This window comes from Carlito syrichta, unplaced genomic scaffold, assembly GCF_000164805.1.
Source record: "Carlito syrichta isolate Samal-C Ts95f unplaced genomic scaffold, Tarsius_syrichta-2.0.1 Scaffold96890, whole genome shotgun sequence".
NCBI lineage: Eukaryota > Metazoa > Chordata > Mammalia > Primates > Tarsiidae > Carlito > Carlito syrichta.
Genome location: NW_007040986.1, coordinates 57,073 through 76,386, shown reverse-complemented (window position 1 = coordinate 76,386; position 19,314 = coordinate 57,073). Strand labels below are relative to the sequence as shown.

At 39.3% G+C, this 19,314-nt stretch overlaps 1 protein-coding gene across 1 annotated transcript; it reads left to right on the top strand.

The window, feature by feature from the left end:
- Nucleotides 1–13,371: 13,371 nt before the first annotated feature.
- On the top strand, nt 13,372–18,892 carry SERPINA7 (serpin family A member 7). Its single transcript, XM_008062619.1, has 5 exons — nt 13,372–13,395; nt 14,997–15,644; nt 16,718–16,991; nt 17,718–17,865; nt 18,397–18,892. Exons 2-5 carry the CDS (start codon nt 15,014–15,016, stop codon nt 18,598–18,600), a joined length of 1,257 nt encoding a protein of 418 aa, XP_008060810.1. The 5' UTR covers nt 13,372–13,395; nt 14,997–15,013; the 3' UTR covers nt 18,601–18,892.
- Nucleotides 18,893–19,314: the final 422 nt, after the last annotated feature.

Here is a 19,314-nt window from a genome sequence, read left to right as displayed (position 1 = left end):
TATTGTAGAGATGAAGTCTCGCTGCCCAGGCGGGTCTCGAACCCGCGGGCTCAGGCAATCCACTCACCTCAGCCTCCCAAAGGCGCGGGATTACAGGATGAGCCACTGAGCCCGGCTAAATATTTTATTTTTTTAATTGTTAATTAAAAAAAAAATTCAAAATGTTTTTGCCTGTTAGTTCATCTATTTTTAAAAATATTTTTCCTTTTTGTATGTGTATGTGAGGGTTTGATCTGCATCACCCCCTCTTTTTCCTTTTTTTCTTTCCTTTGTCTTTCTTCTTTTGTTTCTTGATTTCTGTTTACATGTGTATGTGAATGATTGGGTGTTCGTCATTCAGTTTTTTTTGTTGGTGGTGGTTTGTTTTTGCTCTTTTGTTCTTCTCTTTATTTATTTATTTTTTGCTTAAGGTGTGTGTGAATATATGTGTGAGGGTTCAATCTGAATTCCTTTTTTTTAATCTTTCTCTTTTTCTTCTCCATTCATTTTGTGTTAGGCATGCGTGTGTGTGTGTGTGTGTGTGTTTAGTTTTCCTGGGTGTTTTTTGTTTGTTTTTGTTTTTTGTTTTGTTTCACTTGGTTGTTATTCCAGTTTGTTTTGGGGAGTGTGTGTTGTCTCTGTGGGTGTGTGTGTTCAATTTTTTTAAAATTTAGTTTCTGCTTTCATTGTTCTGTGTTTTTTTTTCTTTTTTGAAAAAAAAGTATAGTCCATCTTATTTCATTCTATTTTTCTCTGTCCTTCTCATTGCTGTCACTGTATCTTGGACTCAGGGGGTACATACACATACCCATTGCATCATCATATAGAGTGGTGGTGAGGAGTGGGTCTCAGGGAACACATACCACAATCAGTGAGCATTGTGATTTGCAAGTAGTTTCTGAATCCCCTATACTGTTTGACTTTCAAAACTAAAAGAGACAGCAAAGCTTCCCACCCACAGTCCTGTTACAAAATAGAGCAAATCCAGAGCCCATATCAGGGAAGAATAGAGAGCTGAGCAAACATCAGTCATTAAATTCTCTCCCACTGATGCTGAATAATGGAACTAAAGAGAAAAGCAAGAGATCTGTCACAAATGAGAAAAAAACAATGGAAGACCACAGATAAGTTCAAGTGTAACAAAGAGAAAACTCCTGAAAAATCAGACCTTGGAGTCCAAACAATGGAAGTCACCAATGACTGGCCCTAGAATATGACAGGGATTAGCGAATAGACGGAGAGAGTGAATAAGATTCAAGAAAGACAAGACGCAACACTGAAAGAACTTGTAACAGAGATTTTGGTGTTTTTTTTTTTAAGTTGGAGTCTCACTCTGTTGCCCAGACTAGAGTGCAGTGGCCGCTCCTGGCCACTGAAGCCTCAACCTGCTGGGCTCCGGCAATCCTTCCACCTCAGCATTCCAAGTAGCTGGAACTACAGGTGCACGCTGCCATGCCCAGCTCATTTTTTTGATTTGCTGTAGAGATGAGGTCTCACCAAGTTTCCCAGGCAGGTCTTGAACCCGCAGGCTCAGGCAATCCACTCACCTCAGCCTCCCAAGGCACGGGATTACAGGCTGAGCCACTGAGCCCGGCTGTAACAGAGATTTTGGCAAGAAAAAATTTCACCCAGGAAATAACAAGATGACATACATGAAAAACAGAATTAAAATAGTGGAATAAAGAATCAAAGAAATTGAAGACCAAAACATGGAATTAGCCCGATCTGTAAAAAACATAGAAAGAAAACTCAGAAAGAACAAAGCCTAGAAAAAATGTGCAATTATACCAAGAGGTCAAACCTACACTCAATTGGTATCCCAGAAGAGGAAAGGGAAATGGACAATACCTTGGAACAAGTAATCAAAGAGGTAATCCAAGAAAACTTTCCCCATCTCATGAGAGATGTGACCAGTCAAACACAAGAGATACAGAGAACTCCTACAAGACATCAAATGAGAAGACCAATCTCTAGACACATAGTAATTCATCTACACAAAGTAGGAACAAAAGAAGAGAATCCTAAAGGCAGCAAGAGAGAAAGATCAGGCTACTTACCGGGGAAAACCAACCTGAATAGCAGCAAACTTATTGGCAGAAACACTACAAGCAAGAAGGGACTGGAGTCCAATATTCAAAGTCCTCAAAGAAACAATTTCAACCCAGAATTTCTGACCCAGTCATGCTCAGCTTCATCAGTGATGGAGAATTAAAATCCTTTCCCAGACATCCAACTCCTATGAGATTATGCAGCTTCTAGACAAGCTCTACAGGAGACACTGAAAAAGGTACTAAGCACAGAGGAAAGAAAAAAAAGGGAATGACCACACACTTCCCAAGAGAACAGCAGAGCACAGAATCAACAGGGAGTACATCGCAACAACACATTTGAAAACACACACATATATCAACCCCAAAGCCAACAAAAAACAAGAAAATGAAGAAAAATCTTTATAAGAACCTGTCAAAAACTTGCCTGCACTGATAAAGCAAAGGACTTTGACAAAGTCTCAGGGTACAAAATAAATGTGCAAAAGACAGTTGCATTCTTATACATCACCAACAAGCAGGCAGAAAGCCAAATAAAAAGCACCATCCCATTCACAATAGCCACAAAAAAATGAAATACCTTGGCATCTTCCGAACCAGAGAAGTGAAAGACCTTTACAAGGAGAACTACAAAACACTGCTCAAAGGAATCCAGAAGACATAAGCAAATGGAAAAATATTCCATGTTCATGGATAGGAAGAATCAACATTGTTAATATGTCCATCCTCCCAAAGGCAATCTACAGATTCAACACAATACCCATTAAATCACCAACATTATTCTTCTTAGACCTGGAAATGACAATACAGAAATTCATATGAAAACATACATGACCACGAATAGCCAAAACAATCCTTAGCAAAAGAAACAAAGCAGGAATTATCACACTTCCAGACTTCAAACTTTAGTATAAGGCTACAATAATCAAAACAACCTGATATTGGTACAAGTACAGGAATGGGACCAATGGTACCGGATAGAGATACCAGAAGCAAAGCCTGAATTTCTCAACGAACTCATCTTCAATAAAGCCTTTACCAACAACAACTGGGGAGAGGAGAACCTATTCAGAAATGGTGCTGGGAAAACTGACTGATCACATGCAGAAGATTGAAACAGGACTACTACCTAACCCATACACAAAAACTAACTCTAAATGAATCAAAGACCTAAACATAAAACCTCAAACTATAAGAATCTTAGAAAATGCAGGAGAAACCCTTATGGAAATTGGAACTGGAAACCAATTCCTGATCAAAACCCTAAGAACCCACACCATAAGAAATAAAATAGACAAGTGGGACCTCATCAAACTAAATAGCTTCTGTAAAGCCAAATAAATCATCAAGAGAGTGGGTAGACAGCCCACTAAATGGGAAAAAAATATTTGCCAACCGTATATCTGACAAAGGTCTAACATCTACGATCTAAAAGGAACTCAAATGCGCCAAAAGAAAAAAACAAACAACCCCATTAAAAAGTGGGCAAAAGACATGAATAGACACTTCTCAAAAGAAGATTTACAGGCAGCCAATAGACACATGAAAAAGTGCTCAGCCTCACTAATCACCAGAGAAATGCAAATCAAAACCACATGGAGATACCACCTAACCCCAGTAAGAATGGCCATCACTAATAAAACAAACAACAACAGATCCTGGGGAGGATTCACAGAATAAGGAGCGCTTATACACCGCTGGTGGGAATGCAAACTAATGCAAACTCTTTGGAAGCAGTGTGGTGATTTCTGAAAGAACAAGAAATTGACCTTCCATGAGACCCAGCAATTCCCTGGTTGGGAATATACCCAGAGGAACTCAAATCATTCTACAAAAAAGATACCTGCACATGTATGTTTGTTCCAGCTCTATTCGCAATAGCAAAAACACATGGAACCAACCTTGCTGTCCCTTGAAGTTGAACTGGATTAAAAAAATGTGGTACATATACACAATGGAATATTATGCAGCCATAAAGAAGGACAAACATATGGATTTCACAACAACTTGAATGTATTTAGAGTCTATCATACTCAGTGATCTATCAAAGAAACAAAGAACAGAGTACCATAAGCAGACCTTGAACTATTATTATAATACTCTAAGAAAGGTATTGGTGGTAGTAGGAGGCTGCCAGGAGAGGTGGGGTGTGGGAGTGGCAGTTGAGGGAAACTGCCGGGGGATGGAAGGGCACACCTCATCAACAAGGGTACCTGTGTAATGAACATTTGTATACCTAACCCTGAACTCTACATTTTTAAAATTAAATAAATGAATGAACATTTTTAAAAGTCACAAAAAAAGAGAGAGGAAAAAAAGAATTTGCTCTTTCTATCCCTAAGCATGGGATGTTTTATCATTTGTTTGTGTCATCCTTAATTTCTTTGAGTTGCGTTTTGAGTTATCATTGTAAAAGTCTTTCACGTCTCTGATACAGTGATTGCTAAGGTATTTAATTTTTTCCTGTGGTAATTGTGAATATGGTTGTGCTTTTTGTTTGGTTTTCTGCCTGCTTGTTTTGGGTGTATAGAAATGCAACTGTCTTTTGCATGTTTATTTTGTAACCTGAGACTTTACCAAAGTCATTTATCAGTGAGAGGAAGCTTTTGACAGACTCCCTTAAGTTTTCTAGGCATAGAATCATATTGTTTGCAAAGAGAGATAGCTTAACTTCCTCTTTTTTATATTTGGATACCCCTGATTTCCCTCTCTTGCCTGATTTCTCTGAGTAGGACCTCCAGCACTATTTTGAACAGGAAGGGTAAGAGTGAGCATCCTTATCTTGCTCCAGTTCTTACAGGGAATGCTTCCAGCTTCTCTCCATTGAGCAAAAGGTTGACTGTGGGTTTATCACAGATGACTCTTACTGTCTTGAGGAATGTTTCTTCTATGCCCAGGTGCTCAAGGGTTTTTATCAAGAAGCAATGCTGAATTTTGAAATTTTTTTTCTGTGTCTAATGATATAATCGTGTTCTTGGTTTTACATCCATTGAAATGCTGAATTACATTTATGGTCTTGTGAATGTTGAACCATTCCTGCATCCCTGGAATGAAGTCCACCTGGTCATAATGGATGATTCTTGAGATGTGATGATGAATCCAATTAATTAGAATCCTGTTGAGAATTTTTTCATGTATGTTCATAAAGAAGATTGGCCTGTAATTCTCTTTCCTTGTTGGGTCTTTGCTAGGCTAGGCTTGGGTATCAGTATGGTGTTGACTTCATAAATGAGTTGGGAAGACTTTCATCTTTCTTAATTGCCTGGAATACTTTCAGTAAGATTGGTATCAGCTCCACTTTGCATGTCTTGTAAAATTCAGCTGAGACACCACTGGGTCCAATGCTTTTTTGGTGGGTCAATTTCCTATGACTGAGTAGATTGCCTGGATTATTATTGGTATGTTTAGAGTTTCAATTTCTTCTTGCTCTTTGATATTACAAAGTGCTCCATTTCCCTTAGGTTTTCAAGTTTATTTTCATACAGGTGTTCATAGTAATCACTGATAATCTTTTGAGTTTCCTCAGGGTCAGTTGTGACCTTGCCTTTTGCATTTTTAATTGTGTCTATCTGGGCATTCTCTCTTTCTCTTTAGTCAATCTGACCAGGGGAACACCAATCATATTTATTCTTTCAAATAACCAGCTTTTGGTCTTTTTGATCTTTTCTCTGATATTTTTGTCTTCTATATCCTGCAACTGATTTTCTCTTGATAATCTGGATTCTTCTGCTGGTGTTAGGATTTAGGTGATCTTGCCTTTCCAGCTCCTTTAGCCATGATGTTAGGCTGTCTATTTGTAATCTTTCTGCTTTCTTGATTTGTGCTCACCATGCTATGCATTTTCCTCTTAATGCTGTTTTCATGGCATCCCATAGATTCTGATAAGATATGTCTTTGTTTTATTTATTTCCAGGAATCTTTTTATTTTTGTCTTGATTTCCATGTTGACCCAAAAGTCGTTCAACAGCATGTGTTTTAGTGTCCATGTCATTATGTGTTTTGGGGGAATCTTGGTGGTGGTGATATTTATTTTTATTTCACTGTGAATTGAGAAGATGCATGGTATTGATTTTATCTTTTGTAATTTGGTCATGCTTGTTTATGTCTGAAAATGTGATTGATCTTGGAGTATGACCATGTGCTGCTGATGAGTAGAAATATACTCCGCAGTTGTTTGGTAAAGTGTTCTGTAGATGTCCATTAAGTCCATTTGATAGAGTGTCAAATTGAGGTTCCAGATCTCTTTTTTGGTTTTTTTACTTGTTGATCTATCTAAAGATTTTAGTGGGGCATTATGTTTCCAACCATGATTGTGTGAGAGTAATGTCCTCTTTTAGTTTGCTTAGTAGTTCTCTTTTAAAATCTGATGCTCTAGTGTTGGGTGCATATATGTTGAGGATGGATATTTTTTGCTGGTGCATTGAGCCTTTTATCATTTTGTGGTGTCCTTCTAAGCCCTTTTTAATTTTTGATGACTTGAAGACTGCTTTGTCTGATATTAGAATGGCGGCTTTCTTCTGTCTTCTATTCATCTGAAAGGTCGTTTTCCACTCTCCAACCTCGAGTCTATGAGTGTATTTTGTGGTGAGATCAGTTTCCTGGAGGCAGCAAATTATCAAATCATGTTTCTTTATCCAGTATGCCACTGTGTCTCTTCAGTGGTGAATTTAATCCATTCACATTTCCTTTTAACTTTTGCATTTATATGTATGTGTGTGTGTGTGTGTGTGTGTGTGTGTGTGTGTGTGTGTGTGTGTGTTTTCATTTTTTGTGGGTGCTCTATATGCTCTGTTAACTGTGTGTATGCCTACACTTTTGTGATGTGCATGGTCATTCTTTTTTTTTTTCTGCACCCAACACTTTCTTAAGCATCAGAAGGGCTGATCTGGAGGTAGCATATTCTCATAGGGACTGAATGTTTGGGAAAGATTTTAATTCTCCACCACCGACAAAGCTTGGCTTGACTGGGTAGGACATTCTTTGTTGGAATTGCTTACCTTTAAGAATATTACAAATTGGACTCCAATCCCCTTTGACTTGTAGTGTTTCTGCAGTTAAGTTCAGAGTGATTCTGATGGGTTTTCTCTGGTAAATAGTCTGACATTTCTCTCTTGCTGCCTTTAGGATTTTTTTCTTTTATGCTTACTTTTGGGGGGCAGTTTACTGTGTGTCTTGGGGATGGTCTTCTCAAGTAATCCTTGCAGGGGTTCACTGAATCTCTTACCCTTGGATGGACATCTCTCTAGTAAGATGGGGAATGTTCTCTTAAATGACATCATGGGCTATTTGTTCTGTGATGCCCTCATTTTATTTTTCTGCTTCAGGAATACCAATGAGGCATAGGTTTGGTTTTTTGACAAAATCACACAACTCTCAGAGGCTTTGTTCCTTCTTTTTGAGTTTCCCCCCCATGTTTTTAACAGACTGTGTTAATTCCATATTTTGCTTTTCAAACTCTGAGATTCTTTCCTTTGCTTGGCTAAGCCTGTTCCCAATGCTTGTTATTTTTTTATTGATTTGAGGATGAAACTCTTTGTTTCCATTATTTCAGAATAGGCTTTTTTTGAGGTTGGCTAATTCCACTTTTACTTCTTATATGATATCTTTGAGTTTTGCTTTATGTTCCTCTTGGTTCTTGTTCATTTTTGCCATCCATTCTCTGATTTCTGTGGCTGTCATCTGGGGCAGGTCATTCTTGGGGTTTCCCTTGTTTGTGCTCTGATGGCTGCTTTTTCATGCACTTTCTCATTAAGACTCTGAGGGTTGCTTGCTTTTCTTCATAGATTTTTTTTCTCATTTGTATCAGATATCTCTTTACTCAGTGAGAGAGAGAGGCTCTCCACCCTGTGGCAAATTCTTGTTATTGAAGATTTTCCCTCTCACTACTAAACTAGTTGGGCTAGTTTTCAGCCACTTCTGCATGTGGCTGATGGATCACACTAGCTGGGATGGGATGAACTGACCCAGTGCATCCCAGAATCATTCACCCCCTCCCACCCAGCATGATTCTTGTTCTTGTGCATGCCTAGCTTACAGTGGGGGATAAGGTGACTGGATTCCTGCACCTGCTTTTTTTGGTCTCTCTGTGTTCAAGGAGACCCCTACATGGTGTGAGGAGTTTCACCCTTCAAACGTCAGGGTGCCTTGGTCAACTGGCAGTTGGAACCCCACTCTCTGCCCTGCCCTACAAGAGAGACACCAAGTCTATTTCTCAGCAGATGCTGGAGGTGGGTGTGTCGGTCAGATTCACCCCACAGGTGGGCCTTCCCCATGCAAGTTCCACTATCTTTTCCACCTGGGCTCTGGCACCCATCATTGCACCCAATCAGGACTCCTCCCATGTGAAACTGTTGTTTCACACACTGTTGGGAGGGGTGAATTGATTCAAAACCTCTTTGAATCAATTCACCACTCTCTTTCTCTGCACAGATCATCCTTTTCTGTTCTTGCCTGGTGCAGGACAGGAAGTGGTGCACCTGGAATTCTGTGCCTGTCATGACTTTCTGGACTCTTGCTCAGAGAGATCTTCGCTGGGTTCAAGATTTTTAACCTGTCCAAAAATGCTCGGAATATCTCCATCTAATGTTGGTGAAATCCCAGCTGTCTGTCTTTCTAAGTGAGAGCAGCATGGATCTGCTACTCCAAGGTGGCCATCCTGCTTCCACCCCCCATTAACTTTTTTCAACTTCCTTCTTAACTATCTTCTTCCATTAAGCCATTTCAGATTCCGTTTTCTTCAATCAGCACTTCAGCTGAATGAGCTTCCCTGCCTGGTGGGGTGACCCAATCTTCATTTCTGGACAGTCTGAGCCATTATAAGTCCTGCTTGTATGGGTTGTTGTAATTTCTTATTAACTCTAGTCATAGAACATGGGAGTACTAAGAAGCATCTCTAGGAAACACCTGCATTACAGATATTCATTGTCTGCATTAATAAAATTTTCTCTTGATATTCAAGATCTACCACTCCATCAAGTGCTATAACTCTTATTTTGCTATTTATTCAATAGCATGAATTGCCTAAAGTGGCCAGATGGCAATCTCAGCTACAAATTCAATAGAATTGTTGCACCCTATGGTAAAATTATGCAACCCTTTGAATTAAGACCTCTGAATCAGGAAAACCTAGAAAACAGAAATGTGAAACCAAAATTTTACTAGGGGAATAATGAATAGACTTACACTCATTTTCACTCTTTGATTATCTAACCTGTGATTTCAGAATATGAGAGAAACAGTATCATATTTTGGACATTGACTTAGAGCATATATCACATCTCAGAAGACATGGCCCAGTTCTGCAAGATGTTGTCACCTAGCTGGCTCTGGAACTGAGTCATTAAAGCCATTCTGCTCTCTGAAGCCAGGTGCTTCAGAGTTATGGGAAAGATAGTAGTGCCTAATGAATTTTATGAGTATTTGCCTATTGCCATAGTTTGATGTGAAATTAGTAATTTGGTCAAAAGGGACTCTGTGCCCAATACCATGATGGTGAATAATGTAGTCATTAAGTCCTCAGATGGTAGTTTTGGCACAAACTTTGCTGGCAAGAAAGGCAAAGTCACACTTAGAGTCAGTTTGCATTCTCATGAGAATAAAATAATGCTCATTTCACAGAAATGGTCGAATGTAATTAAGCTCAAAACAAGTAGCTTGCCAGTCCCACTGATGGATGGTATCATATTTGAATCTCAGTTTTGGTATCTGCTGAAGCTGAAGCTAGATTGACATTGATATGTGGATGTCCGTGTTTCTGAGTCCATTTGTAAAATTCATCTTGTCTGATAGACATTCCTGTATTTGCTTCATGGGTTTATGAATACATTTTATTCATAAACCCATGGTTAACCTTAACATAAAAGACATATATTGGAGGATATGGCTTTACTGAAAATTAAAAGGAAGGCCAGAAAAACTTTTATGATTGCATTTTATTCATAAACCCATGAAGCAAATACGGGAATGTCTTGGAAAGAGGCTGACATCCACAGAATGCACTATCTTATCTAGCAGGTTATTAAACTTCTAACTATGCTGAGGTTGCTCTTTGGTGAGTATTCACATAAGATGCAAATATCTTCACACTATATGCTTATTTATAGAGGTCACCACATATACCTCTTCCTCACACTTCTTTGTCACCTATGTTACAATTATGTCCTTTCCAAGGGACATGCAGGCAAACCATTAACCAATGCCCGTGAAGCAAGGGAGATTCATACTTCTGTCCCCATAGCTCCCTCCTTGCAAAATGAAAAAGTTTTTCTGGCCTTCCTTTTAATTTTCAGTAAAGCCATATCCTCCAATATATGTCTTTTATGTTAAGGTTAACCAACAGTAGTTACTGTTTTTTGAGTCAAGTACTGTAACTGATTCTGACTTAGATAACAGAAATTAGGTTTTATGCAGCAAAATTTTTGGAAATTGTAAAACTTTGAAATTGTGGCAATTGTGGCAATTATGGCCTAGTATGCCTAAAGGCAGTTAAAAACTCCATTTGTGTTCTAGAAGAGAAATATGGCATCTTATGGAATGAAATGATGTCAATTAATTAAGTAATCATCTGAAATGTAGAATCTTTGGAAGATCTCATTGATGCCCCAGAGAACTTTGAGGAATGTATGTAGTTCATAGATTGTGGCATGAAGTGGACACCTCTGATGGCACTAGAAGGCTTAAAACAAGAATGACATTCTCAAAACTCTAAACTTTTGACTTAAATGCTCAAGGAATAAAATGAATCTAGGCGACATGTAAATAGGATGTCTGAATGACTAAATTACCCGAATCTTATAGTTAACATTTGATCCAGTGAATTACCAAATTATGGAATTTATTTGTCAGCATTGATAGGTCACTTTTGTTAAAGTTAGTCACTGAAATAAAGAGCAAAAAACTCAAAAATAAGAACATTGAGACAGTTAAAAGAACCTCAATCCCAAATCCTCACTGTCCATCCCTTGCCAACAGAAGCAGTCCTTTCCTTTGTCCAACAAGGCTATTTATCCTTTGCTTAAAGACCCAGTAATTTCCCTGATGGTGAGACATAAATTGCTATAGAAAGCCAGTTTTCCTAATGCCACTACCTCCTCCCATGTATTATTGTCCTCAGATTTATAAGGAGAGTAAGATTCCATCATTTCCCTCCAGACTGGGATGCAGGATCAAATATCAAGTCAAAACAGTGAAAAAAGTGTTTCCACACTAAAAGAACTGTGGTACTGTGAATATTTCTAAAATAAAATTCTAAGTAATTTGTGTGAGAATGGATAATGGTGGCGTTCATCCAAACAAGGAGATACATCATTTTAGAGCTGACTGAATTTATCGATATGTTAACACTTCCTAGAGTCTTTAATGTTCTAGCTCTAGCAGCTTTAAACAAGACTAAAATTACTGTGTTAAATATAAGTTTGCAAGAAGATCTTATATCTTATCAATCAATTGCAACTTAGGGAGAGTGCATCTGGAGAAAGCAAAGCTGAACAGCAGTGGGGAGTGAGGATAAAGCCCAGTGACCATGTTGATTTGAGGTGAGGGAAGGGTATCAAGACAGCAGATGAAAGGGAAGAGAATTAGCAGTTCCTGAATCTACAGTATTCTCCAAGCACTACTATAGGAGTTTCTGGACACCATCTCTAAATTTAATTTATTTCTCCCAGTAACCATATGATGTAGAAGTGATTATTTTAACTTCAGAGTTGAGGAAATTGAAGTTTAAAGATATTAGATAACTTCCCCAAATTGCAGTTGCTACATAGCAAAGACAAAACAGGAGCACGGCCTAGTACCTGTGACAAAAGAGCACAAAGGAGGGCATATTGTAGAATGTAAGGTGACTTTCTCATATGTCAGAGACAAGCCATGCAGTTTCTACCTGCTAGCAAAGCTCAGCTGAATCAGAAGCAGCAGAAAACAACTTGGGCCATTGTCTGACTATGCCACCAGAGGGCACAAGTTTGGAAGTTTCCTTTTTAGGTAGTTTTGTTTTTGTTTTTGTTTTTGTTTTTCTGTTTCTTCTGCAGGGACTTACTGTATCTACAAAACACACAATATGCTGTATTACCAGGAATGAATATGAACTGACTCACAGTCCAGAGAAACTGAGCATGCCACTGCCTTTCTTTGGGACACTTGTACCAGTGACCATCCCATATGTGAAATGTGCCTTCTGTTCAATTTGAATAGCGGATGCCAGTTAACTAGAAAGATCCTTTGGATTCAGGACTGATAGATGTTTAATATTCACTTCTGAAATCCCATTGCTGAATGTGGTTCTTTCCATATTATATAAGTTCAGTCCATGTCTGGTTGAGAGGAAATAATGCTACACAGAATCACCCTCTCTCTAGTCGCTGCCTTGTCAAAGTCCCTCAGTGGTTTCCCAATGTCCTCAGGCTAAAGTCTGCACTATTCATCCTGGCTTCCAAGTCCCCATAGACTGCATCTAGGCTTAGCTCATGCTAGCCTCTTTTCCCTGCCTATCCTTCCCAACAACAACACATACATTTTAGTGTAGTGCTGAAGCTGGCTTCACAAAATGTCCTGTATATGGTAAATACACAGCAGCAGGAGTTGCTATTATCACTACTGCTACTAATACTAGGGCTATAAACTGGCAGAGGCAAGTTTGAACTCAGGTCTCTTGACTGAGTCCAGTTTTTGTTGTTGTTTTCGATTGCTTCTTTGCATGGTACACAATTAATACTGGACAGTGAAATTTTTGATTTTTATCCTCCTTGGTTCTTTCTTCATCCTCTTTTAGAATCCTATGGCCAAGGGAGGTACAAGGAATTTTAGTGACCAGAAGACAGGACTGGTTTTATTCCTGAGCAGACATATATGTGTGTAGCATCAGAAGTCTAGGGTTGGAGGCTACCTTTGGCATCATCTTCGCTACTGGTGCATAACTCATTTTTACAGCACCTGTTAGAGAGGCTCGCCCAGGTTCTGCCTGTGTGCACTTTCCCTCAAAGGCTACCAATCCCAGCGCTATCTGGCCTAACGATGAGAACTTTTTCCTGCTGTCCCTTTGCATTTTTGTCTACAGCCTAAATTCTATCTGCTAAAAAAGCACTTTTCCTAGCATGGAACTGAACCCCTCCAGCAGTGTCAATCTTTTTTCTCTTCTGGGCTAGATGAAGAATCTGGACTCTAAAACAATCACTCAAAGTTCAAACCTTATCATTTTTTTGTTTTGCTCCTCTTGGCCTTGGCTTTGTGCATCAGCTTTGAAAATACCATCCCAGGGTTAATATTGGAGTTAATTTGTAACTAAAAGTACTCTAGTTTTGCAATACAAGACATGTTATAAAAATGGAAAGGTGTTGCTTTCTGAGAGATACAAGTGGCTTCTTGGACATTTGCTGTAAGTACTTTTTTTTCTTTTGGGGAACTTTGAACATCTCTATCAGCAAGTCAGAGTCCCAGATAAACCAAATTCCTAGCTTCAAAGGCCAAGGTCTAAGTGTGGTCATCTGATGATTGACCATCTAGTAGCCTCGGTGACTTTAAAAAAAAAAAAGAAGACTTTGGTGATAATATGGAGTTTGGATAGGGTGGTAGAAAAGGGAGATAGAGATGGAGGAAATAGGAAGCAGTGTGTCCTGCTAGGATCTGACACAATAGTTGAGGCCATGAACTAAGGCAGTGGCAGTAGAAATGACAAGAGAGAAGTTTTGAGAGTTATTCAGGAGTTAGTATTCATAGTACATAAAGATTCATTAGACTTGGGAAAGGAGAATGAGAGAAGCCCCCAGGATGACTAACAGGATTCTGTCAGGGGGTTCTCCATAGACAGTGATGTGACAGACTGAATTGTGGAACGAAGATAAAGGAGCAAGCTTGAGGGGTACGAAGATGATGTGTTTACATCTGGAAACTTTCATATTCCTTCTTGAGACTGAGATCTGTATGGATCATCTTGCTATATCCATCAGGCAACTGGATAAATGGCTAAGAACTCAGGAGAGCAGTCTGAACTAGAGAGGTATAGTTTTCAATAGTTAAATGCCTGGGATGAGATCACTCCGGGAAAAGATGGAGGGCTGAGAAAGGAGTACTTTTCTGACTCCACAGATCTCTTCCTTCTGAACTCTCATGTCTATGTTCTTTGGGGTTTTATAGCTGATCCCCTTACTCCATTGCCTTGCACTTTTCCAGGTTCAGAGAGCCTTACACCATACCTTCTGGCTTTCTTTCTAATAATTAAGAGTAACATAAATGAATATAAAGATAATAGTGTTAAGATGATTTACAACTTATAAATGACTCTTTAGATTTTAGTAAGATGGATAATGAAGGAGGTCTAAAACAGAAAATTATAGTTTCATTTTCCTATTGTTCAAAAATTCTCCCGTGGCTTCCATAAATTGCAAAAATACATGAATTTCAGCTCAGGATCATGTACATGGCTCCATAAACCACTACCCATCCATTCTAACTACTCATATATTGTACAATTAATTTTTATTTTGTCTTTTAGACAAAGAAAGTGCGGGTGTCCTCTCATCTCATCCCATCAATTTTATCTTAAGAAAATGTCAAATTATTTTTTAAAATTCAAAGTTCTAATCTATAAGGAATAATGTAAGCAGAGGAGTACTAGTTTTGCCTAAGGATTCCTCCCTCTCCAAAAGGTTGTCTCTAGTTCAAATACAAAGTTATTCAATTTTCATAAATTTAATTTATTCACAGCATGTTCATAATGTCACATTATGTCTGAATGAGAGTTCATGGCATTATTTCTGTGGTGCTGGCAAGTCACTTCTCATACTCCCGGCCCACATTAGTTGCATCACCAATTTTTCAGAGGAGAGAAACCTCCACCCAGCCCTTGGTGAGCAGTACATCATCAAATATTTACTATTGTTATATTAATCAATGAGAGTATTGTTATTTGTTTCTGGCTCAGAGAGTGTTTCATTCAACTAAGGTCCCCCAATGGTTCTCTCACATAATTTCTTATAGATTTCCATCCTACCAAAATGTCAACAGCCCTCTATCTGGTTATTTTGGTACTTGAGTTTCATGCTACAATCCATTGTGTGCCATCTAGCATCTCTGAAAGCAAAGTAACCACCTGCCATTTACCCCAACAAAATGCCACTCTCTATAAGATGTCATCCATCAATGCTGACTTTGCATTCAACCTGTACCGGAGGTTCACTGTGGAGACCCCAGATCGGAATATCTTCTTTTCCCCTGTGAGCATTTCTGCAGCTTTGGCCATGCTTTCCTTTGGGGCCTGCTCCAGAACCCAAACTCAGATCCTGGAAGTCTTGGGGTTCAATTTCACAGACACGCCAATGGCAGAGATCCAGCATGGCTTCCAGTACCTGATATGTTCACTGAATTTTCCTAAGAAAGAACTAGAATTGCAGATGGAAAATGCCCTTTTCATTGGGAAGCAACTAAAACCACTGGCTAAGTTCATGGATGATATCAAGACCCTCTATGAGACTGAAGTCTTGGCTACTGACTTCTCCAATGTTTCTGCAGCCAAGCATGAGATTAACAATCATGTAGAGAAGCAAACCAAAGGAAAAGTTGTAGGCCTAATCCAAGACCTCAAACCAAACACCATCATGGTCCTGGTGAACTATATTCACTTTAAAGGTAAGGCTCTAAGATGTCAATTTCAAGTCTAGGGTTTAGATATTTTGGTGGAGCACTGGGGGGAGCTCATGGTCTTTTATTACTGGCATCAGTAGGTGTCCCTCCTACTGCAGTGATCTACTCCACTGGACATAGCTGTGAATAGTATTGGATCTTCCAGGAAGGACACACAGCTCTGTGAATAAGCCCAGGAAATTTCTAGGGAGAGCGCACTTTCAGAGAGGTGGGTGACAATGGTATGAACACCTTGCTCATATTTGGCTAAAGAATGATAATTTCCAAAAGATTTGGTGAGGTGGGACAAGCTTGCACTTGGCAGATAGACATATTTGTATTTAAACCCTGTTGTGATCTTCACTTGCTGTGCACACTTAGGCATGTTACATATTTTTATCATGTATTATTCACTCACAGTGTAACAAGCACTTTGCTGCATGTGTGGTTTAAACACACTGTTTCATACAATCCCCACACAGGTCCAGGTTTACACAGCAAATAAGCTTCAGAGCTGGTATTCCCAACCAGGTCTGTCTGATTCTAAAGCTGGTGTTTGTAACAACAGGTGTCATGTGACTCTTTTCTGAAGGTGCTGTGCTCAAACGATTCCTCCTGGCTCTACAGCACCTGTCATCCACATTTGTTGGAAGAATGAACAATTGTTGACCACAAACCACACACATACAGATGGCTAAAATGGCAGAACAGATCTGTTGTCTCATTCCACCCTGTGTGTTGGCTGTTATTATATCTTTTTATGGAAGAAGAAAGTGGGACCTGTGCATTTAGCGTAAGCATAGTAGTCTTATAGTAGTCTTGAACATAGACTATGGAGTCCAACAGCCCTGGGTGTGATTCCTGGCTCTGCCACCTGCTAGCTGGGAGACCATCTATTAGCTGGGAGACCATGTCAAATGACTTTCTCTTCCTGATCCTCAGTTACTTGTAAAACTGGTTGACTGTAGGTACTTAAATCTGTGGTAGTCTTAATTACCAAATGAGATGACTAATAAAAATTTCTTGTTGGTACTAATACTGATTTAAAACAAACACCTCTTTTCTCTTTGTATTTTAAGCCCAGTGGGCAAGTCCTTTTGATCCATCCGAGACATTAGACAGTTCCAGCTTCTTAGTGGACAAGACTACTACAGTGCAAGTGCCCATGATGCACCAGATGGAACAATACTATCACCTGGTGGATATGGAACTGAACTGCACAGTGCTGCAAATGGACTATAGCAAAAGCGCTCTGGCACTCTTTGTCCTTCCCAGAGAGGGACACTTGGAGTGGGTGGAAGCAGTGATGTCATCTAAAACACTGAAGAAGTGGAACCGCTTACTGAAGAAGGGGTAAACTCAGAGGATGTGAGGGGTGAAGGGTGGGCCATAATAGTACAAGTGAGACCAAGTTCAGCAGAAACCCAGAAGCAGAAGAATTACCCTGAAACACCTAACACTTGTGTGATGATCACTAGAATATGCCAAGAACACACATGTATCAGGCCCTTTGTTGGGCACTTTACACGCTTCATTTCATCTAAGCACATCAACAAACCTCTAAATGATGTAGTGATATTGACATTTTTCAAACAAGGAAGTCAGTCCTTGAAGTATAAAATGAACTCTTCAAAGTGAGCCTGCTAGTAAACCAATGACTTCTTAGAGACCAAATAGAGCTTAGGGGACAGACTGGATTTCATTGTTAAAAGGTGGGTGGGCAGCCATTCTGTATTGGGAGTACAAGATGGAAAATCATAAAGTTCCTGTGTGCTATCCATTGACTTTCATGCAACTGGCTTTCCAACCTTGGAGATCACCCAAGAGATGTCTTCTTTTGATTATAATGGAGTTATATCTTTCTACTTCCAGTGATACGACCCAACACTCCTGAATTAGAGTGCATTTTTTCCAGAGGAACATGTGTGCTTTGGTGCCATGTATTAATCTACACAGCAATGGTTGTCAATATACAAGGGAGAAGAGAGTTCAGTATAATACCATGATGAGAGAGATAGGAAGAGGGAATTATGAGCTTGATGTGGTGATCACCATGTGTCCTCTTCCTCTTTCCCACAGGTGGGTTGACTTGTTTGTTCCAAAGTTTTCCATTTCTGCTACATATGATCTTGGAGTTACCCTTCTGAAGATGGGCATCCAGGATGCTTATGCTGAAAATGCTGATTTTTCTGGATTCACAGAGGACAGTGGTCTGAAACTTTCCAATGTAAGTTGGTAGATTAGAGTCCTTGAATGCATAAGCTAAAAGGGTCATTGAAGGTCAATTAATTTTGTTCTCTTATTGTACCATTGAGAAATCTGATGCCTAGAAAGATGATGTGATTCATCCTAGGACATAATCACTTCAGAGTCCTTATAATTACCCCAAATAAGTAATACAATTATTAGTTCCTTTCATCCCTGACCTTTATGTATTAAAATTACTCTAATAGAATAACTTAATGATCAGAAGTGACCCTGATGAGATACAGTTCTGGAGGAGGTGGGAAGGAGTGCTTAAGAGGTGACACTTGGAGACGGAAGGCCATGGAGGAGGACATGCTTTCCTAACAGCTAGTACCAAAATTACCAGAGATTCATTAACTACACTTAGCCAAGTAGCCTTCATATTCAAGCACCATCACCATAGTATGGCAAGGGAGTAGCCTCAACTTTCCTTTTTTACTTCCAAACCCTCCTAAAGGCTGTTCCTATTTCTTCAGGGGACCAGCAGTGTTTATTCTCCCATCCCCCACAGGCTGCCCACAAAGCTGTGCTGCACATTGGTGAAAAGGGAACCGAAGTTGTAGCTGTCCCTGAAGTCAAACTCTTGAATCAGCCTGAAAAAACTCTCCTTCACCCTATTATACAGTTTGATAGACCATTCATGCTAATGATTTTGGAGAAAAGCACCAGGAGCATACTCTTCCTAGGAAAAGTTGTGAACCCAACAGAAGTGTAGTTGGGAAAGAGGCCATTGGTTAATTGCATGTGCATATTACAATGGAAAATAAATAAATAAGAAAGCTTTATGTGATTGATGTGAGCTTGAACTTACCTTCCCTTGTGCATTGGTAGAGATTGGATCCTGGCAGAACTGCATTGGTTATGGAGGAGGCCAATTCTGTGGCCAAACATTCAGATAGTCAATGAGTGACTTATTATCCAAACTAAGGGAAAGCTCTATGTTAGTATATTTTTTCTTAGTCAAAATTCTCATCAATTAGCTAGCTCTAAGAAATTTGACTGAGCTGGCAAATTCCCCCTTCTCTGCCCTCTGAAAAATAGTTGAAATGCAGGTTAGTTCCTCATATACTAATAGTCCAATAACAATATCAATGGATATAAAACAATAAAGATGCAGTGTCTTATATGTGAACTTCTCAACCTCCTTCCCCTTACCCCATCAGAAGGATTCTCTGTGGTATTACCAATATTGTCATTGGTGGGTTGAATAAAGGTGCTCCCACTACAGGGCTGAGTTCCAGCTTACTGCTAGGGATCTAGTTTTTGTGACCAAATAAGAATGGGACAATAGAAAAAGAGAGAGATGAACTCCTCTGTATGAGCTCGCTCTACCAAGAAATTTCCATCTTGCTAATTCATAAGCTGAGAGTAGAAAAATAAAGATCCATTCACATTGTATTTCATAGTCCTTCTTTTTCTGTATTCAAAT